Genomic DNA, 6,835 nt, shown 5'->3' with positions numbered 1-6,835 from the left:
ATGCTGATAATTTCCTCAGGTTTGTTAACTTGCTTTCTTCTGTGATTTGGCTGGGCATACTTTAAAAAAGCATCTTATAATAAAGCTATTTATAATGTACAGTGATATCATATAGATAGTATTGTGATAATATATTACACATTGTGTATTGATATAACTCACACACCATACAATTCGCCCATTTAAAGCAAACAGTTAAATGATTTTTTAGTATATTCATAGGGTTGTGCAACCATCACCACAGTTAATTTTACAATATTTTCATCACTCCAACAAGGAATCATGTACCTATTATCAGTCACCCCTTATTTCCCCCCAAACCCCTTTACAGACCTAGGCAAACACTTATCTCTATTTTCTGTCTCTATATGTCTACTTATTCTGGATATTTTATATAAATGGAATCGCACAACATATGATCTTTTGTGACTGCCTTCTTTCACGTATCGTACGTTTTCAAGAGGCAACCATACTGTAGCTTGAAACAGTGCTTTCTTCTTGATTGTCTAGTAACATTTTGTTGTACAGATATAACTCATTTTATCAGCTTATCAGTTGATGGATATCGGAGTTTCTACTTTTTGACTGTTATAAATAATGCTTCTATGAACATTTATGTAGAAGTTTTGGGGTGGACACATTTTCATTTGTCTTGGGCCTACACCTAGGAGTGCAGTTGGTGGGTCCTATGTTGACTCCATGCTGAGTATTTTGAGGAATTGCCAGTGTTCATACCTGCTTTTATGCATGTTAATCTATTGGTGTCTTGGTGCTGTTCTTATAGATTTGTATGAGCTCTTTATATAAGGTCAATGTTAACCTTGTATACTTGCAGAAAGTATTTTAATCCCCATATATCGCTTGCCTTTGATTTGGGTAATGAATTTTGTGTGCAAATATTTTTCAGTTCTACATTGTCAGTTCTGTCAATATTTTATTTTGTAACTTGTTTCATTGTTACTAAGCTTTTTAAAAAACCATTCCTTGGCTGGGCAAGGTGATGCATGCCTGTAGTCCCAGCTACTCAGGAGGCTGAGGAGGAAGGATTGCTTGAGCCCAGGAGGTTGCAGCAGCAGTGAACCATGACAGTGCCACTACACTCCAGCCTGGATGACAGAGCAAGTCCTTGTCTCAAAAAAAAAAAAAAAAAAAAGAAAAGAAAAACAAAAAACCAAAACACCTATTCCTCTGTGGAGTTTGAATCATATTAATGTATATTTTCTTGTAATTTTTGTATAATTTAATCTTTTAAAATATTTCATTCCTTTATGTAGGTTATTTGGGTAGATGGTATAAGACTAACATCAAAATGGATTTTTACTCCCAATTATCTAACCAGTTGTACCATTACCATTTTTCTTAACACTTCCTCTCTTCCCTGCTGAATTTGTCTTGATATTGCCTCGTTTATTGATTATTAATTTTTTTACATGTTCTAATGTCTGTTTTGGTCAGCATGCCTATTCCTGCACCAGGACCACATTGTTTAAATTATTGAAGGTTTAGAATATGTTTTGTACCCAGGATAACAGCCATATTTCCTTCAACCCAGCACCTCATATTTAATTAATCATCTTTTTCAAACATTTCTTAGTGACTCTTATTTTTTCCAGATGTTTCCCAGCTTTTTCCAAAGTTTTGTTATGTTTTCTAAATACTGTTGGAATATTCATTGTGCTTGCATGAAACCCTCAGTTAAACTTCAAGAGACTTGACATTTTAATAGTAAATTTTGTCATCCAGGAACCTGGTATATCTCCCTGGTTATAGTTTTTCAAAAAAGCTCAGCCAAGTATTGTATTCATTTTATGCAAGTCACACATGGTTTACTCCCCACTGGAGCAGATCCAGGTTCTGAGGGGCCTAACACTTATGTGATTTTGGGGGGTTTTCTTAAAGAAAATGAATACAAAATTACAAATGCAAAATTAGGTACCTAATCTTGGAAGAAGCCTGGGCGAGTAGTGGGCTCTGGGGCTGCCTTTATTTTCTAGGCAGTTGGCTTCTTTTCACAGGTGTGTCTTTGTTGATCTTGTTATTATATATTTGTAATATATTATCTTGTGTTCCTATAGGAATTAAAGAATCTATGAACTAAAGTTAGAAAAGACTTTGAAAAAATCTGTTTTCTACTTTTCCATTTTGGAATTTCTATACAAATAATCATAATATATGTGACTAGCAATAACTTTGTATCATCTTCTGTAATATTTTTCTACATCTTAAACTTGTTGAGAAAAGGATCCATATATTGAAGGTCTTTAATAAATGTTTTTAGTGATGACTGATAAGCTAAACAAAGGAGTGTATTTACTGAGGCCATAGCTAGATGAATTTGCTACTCACCGTTTCATGCTTCATATGCAACATAATTTTGCCCATAATGCAGAGTGTAGGCTACACACCTGTACGTATAGAATAACATACTTTGCATCATAGACTGGGTTTTTAATACAACCTTTTTTTTTTTTTTTTAGAGACAGGATCTCACTCTGTTGCCCAGGCTGGAGTGCAGTGGTATGATCATAGCTCACTGCACCTTTGAGTTCCTGGAGGCAAGCAATCCTCCTACCTCAGCCTCCAAAGTAGCTAGGACTGCAGGTACATGCCACCATGCCCAGCTAATTAAAACAACAACAACAACAAAAAAAATTTTTTTTTCTTTTTTTTAAGAGATGGCATCTTGCTATGTTGCCCAGGCTGGTCTTGAACTCCTGGACTCAAGGGATCCTCCCACTTTAGCTTCCTGAAGCACTTAAGATTACAGACACGAGGCACCACATCCAACCTTACTATAATTTTAATGCTCTAAACTCAGAATATATGTATAAAGACTTCTCAACAGTTTTCATTCTAGAAATTATTCAAGAAACTATGTATTTGACCTGGTTTCTTGGATCAAAAATAGCCAAAATGAGAAGAAAAGCTTCCTAATGAAATAGTCCTGAACGTAAGTTAATAACTAGGTTTAAAGAGTCTCACTACGGACTTATTCTATTTACAAAACAAATAAAAAATATTGGAAAGGTTATTTAGTATATATATCCTACTGCTACAGCGTTTTATAAGATAACGGATCTAATTTTCATAGGCCATTTGAAAATTGCATTTTTTAGAAATTTCAGAAGACACATCATTTATCATTTCTGTTTTACTCTTTAATATTTTTGAATTCTAATATAGAGATTGTAGGACAACAGAAAAATGGACAGTTCAAGTTATCAATTAAATTAACTGTCATCTTTGTAGTTGATACATATTTTGGAAAACTCACAAAATCCTGTAGTACCCAAAGCATCCCACCAAGTGCTTTAGGGATATGCAATACGTTGTGGTTTATGGCACTGAGAACACCAACTCTAGCCCCTAATTATCCAAATAATCAAGAATATGGGGATGTTTTTAGTTAAGACCTTTGGTTTTAGTAACCGAAAATACCTATTCACAATAAACAATGCTCAGATAATTGTGATTATAACTGCTAGTTAAGTTTAGTTGCATGATTAACTAAATGTTTGAGACATGGGATTAAGAACGGACATGGTAAAACACAAGCAGCTTTAAGTGACTTAATTAGCACACCAAACAGGTGGAGGGAAAAGCTCACATGCTCACCTTAAATTGTTTTCAGGCCAGGTGCAGTGGCTCACACCTGTAATCCCAGCACTTTGGGAGGCCGTGGCGGAGGGGTGGGGTAGCGTGGGGTGAGGCCAGATTACTTGAGGTCAGGAGTTCGAGACCATCTTGGGCAAAGTGACGAAACTCTGTCTCTACAAAAAACAAACAAAAATTAGATGGGCATAGTGGCAAGTACCTGTAGTCTCAGCTACTTTGTGGGTTGGGGCAGGAGGATCACTTGAACAGGGAGGTGGAGGCTGCTATGAGTTGAGATTGCGCCACTGCACTCCAGCCTGGGTGATAAAGTGAGACCCTGTCTCAGAAAAAAATTGTTTTTTGTTAACACGATTTAATATCTATTAGATTTTGTCTTCATGTAAACATAAGGAAATAACAAAAATGCTATAATTTATATGTGCTTTCAGAATTGGGAACCACAGACAAATCCATGAAGTTTTAGGATGTTTTTAAGTATGTGGAGATTTTGAACATTTGTTTTCATAAATCTCACCTTTTTCTACCTCCAAATGGACTTTCGGGGAATAAACGTGGATTATTGTGAATTAATGCAAAGAAAAATATTTATTGAGATGCACAACATACCACCCAGATCAAAAGCCTATATTTGGAACAAGACAGTTAAGAACATGACAAAACATAATAACCTTTCATTGCATTAAGAGGCAAGAAAAGAAATGAATGACCATGTAATGTTACATCCCTTCCATTGGAGAACTTTTGCATGGAATATTGTGATTAGCATGGTGATTGCGTCAGTTTTAAGCTTTTATCACTGTCTAGGTTTTAAAGCAGGGCATGCAATATTATATCTTAAAAGCTCTTTAATTTTTAAAAACCCCAGAGAGCCTTTAAGTGAGACTTAATTAAAATTCAAATCAACCTTAGATGTATGTCCAAGACAGTTTTCAAAAAACCTGTACAACCTGTGTTCCTTTCATTCCATTCCCTCTCCAGTGTTATCTCCAGTTGCTCTGGGCAGCACCCACTTGGCCAGCGAGTTTGGAAACCTGAGGGAATTCTGGGGTTGACCCAATGATTTGATATAGGGTATCACTGACAGTTAGAGGAGGGGACCAGTTTTGCCTGATGGCCCCAAAACTTGATTTGGTTCTGCACAACGAAAAATGTTCCTGCCCTGCTAGTTTAAAAAAATGCCCTGAGCAAAATCCTAGACAAATATGGCAGTAGTACTTTTAATACAGATCTAAGTCAGCAGCCCTTCTGTGTGAAGGAATACTGAAAAATTTTAAAAGAAGCTACACAAAAAGGCTCTTTATCTAGGGAAAATGTCCTTATGTCGAGGAAAGCTTAAATGACATAAAGATATTGTGTAAGAATTGTCGAACAACTAATTCTTTCTGTAGATCCTGGCTTTGTTAGAAGTTTTGTTTTGTTCATTATAGGGGGTTCTATTGGCATTACTTTGATGTTTTAAAAGATGACATTACAATATTACTGATCTTGATGATTGAGTTTAAATTTAAGGAAACCTTAAATTTTGTGTTCGAAATGAGTGGTTGACTCTTCTCTCTGTAGGCATAGCTCTGGTGTTCACAGTTTACAGGGGAAAGGATTTTAGTGCAGCTGCACATTTAGGTGTAAAAGCAAGAAAATCAAAATTATGTTGTGTAATTAAGGAGATTTGGAAATTCCTTTACTAGGCTAAAAAACAATATTACTAAGAAGTAAATGAGATACAGAAGTCATAATACATTTTATTAATAAATGTTATTTAAAAATATTTTGTACTATGCCATTCTCCGTATTTTTTTAGTGCAATATAAAATTGTGTGAAAATCACAGAAACAATCACCCACAATGTCCTGCCCAAGAAAAAAACCCACAGACCAGCAGCCCACAAGACAATACAAAGGATGGGAGCAGCTTCCATTACTTTCAAGGGAGATTTGAGCTCTCTGGGAAGAGCAGACAGTATCCAGCAGATGCCTTGGAGCCCCAACCTGGTATTGGAGATTTTAAGGACATTGAAAAAGCAGCAAAGTCTATGCTAGACCCAGCACACAGATCTCATTTTCACCTTGTAACCCCAAGCTTAGTATTTTTGTGTTCTATACTCGATGGATTACACAAGGCACTACTCAGTGTCGGTGTGAGCAAAAGGTCTAATATTGTGATTGGGAATGAGAACAAGGAAACAGGTACTCTCTATGCTAGCAAATTCAAAGATGTTTTGCCTACCTTCACTGCCCTTGAGATGTCATCAATTCTCTGTCACTGCTGTGATCTCCTGATAGGCATTGCTGCCGGATCGAGTGACCCGATATGCACCAACAGCCTCCAAGTACAGAGACAATTCAAGGCAATGATGATATCCATTGGAAGACCTTTGCATAGTGAATGTGCTGATTTATTAATTAGCTAAAATGCAGGGCCAGCTATAGATTGGATCAACTCAAGACCATGGGTTGGAGGATTAATGTTCACATTTCTATTCAGAGAATTTGAATCCCCTGCACTCGAGCTACTTGATCAAGTTAAAGTAGTTGCCAACAAAGCACAGATGACAACCTACTACACTGTGAGAATGTTCCTGGATCAGTGCGTGGATGGTTCCATTGTTTTACCCGCTGTTGTGTCTGAGATTCCAGTTTTTGAGCAGAAGAAAGCACTGGTTAAAAAGGCACTTGGAGATTTCTTTGAATTTGGGGGTATACTTTGCCACCCTGTTATTGGGGAGCTATCACCACGAATATTCCCAAACTTAGCAACAGCAGCAAACTACTGGGCCAAAAGAAGGAATCCCACATTTTCTGGAAAGCCCTCGACTTTTATACCAGGATCAACTATTACATTCACTCTACTTCAAATGGCATCGGCTGGGAAAATCTCCAGAGGAAGTGACATAGATCCATATACTACACTTAACATCCTTTGTGGTTATGGGATTTCGGAATTTGAATAACAAATATGTGAACTAATCCTTATATATACATGTAAAAAGAAATTATGTGAAAATCACATTCTAAAATAGTATCTGAGTGTTGCCTATTGTTTTCAATCTTGGTCAGATATGTCTCTGACATCTATCACAACTTCTCTATAATCTTTTATTCTTTAAAAGAATCCATCCAATATTCTCTGGCCACTGAAAGATGTGATCTCCAAAGTCTTCTTAAGTACTGGAGGCTAAAAATATGCTTTGACATGTGGTAGAATTTTGAAATAATTGAAATGT

General features: G+C 36.3%; 1 protein-coding gene across 1 annotated transcript; it reads left to right on the top strand.

Annotated features, from left to right (window-relative positions):
* EBLN1 (endogenous Bornavirus like nucleoprotein 1) lies at window positions 1–6,562 on the top strand. The gene is given in 5 exon segments (XM_055296141.2): window positions 1–19; window positions 3,184–3,306; window positions 4,594–4,662; window positions 5,176–5,267; window positions 5,414–6,562. Coding segments are annotated over 5 exon segments (1,452 nt in total).
* Window positions 6,563–6,835: the final 273 nt, after the last annotated feature.

This window comes from Symphalangus syndactylus, chromosome 10, assembly GCF_028878055.3.
Source record: "Symphalangus syndactylus isolate Jambi chromosome 10, NHGRI_mSymSyn1-v2.1_pri, whole genome shotgun sequence".
NCBI classification, from domain to species: Eukaryota; Metazoa; Chordata; class Mammalia; order Primates; family Hylobatidae; genus Symphalangus; species Symphalangus syndactylus.
This window is presented reverse-complemented; position numbering and strand designations above follow the sequence as displayed.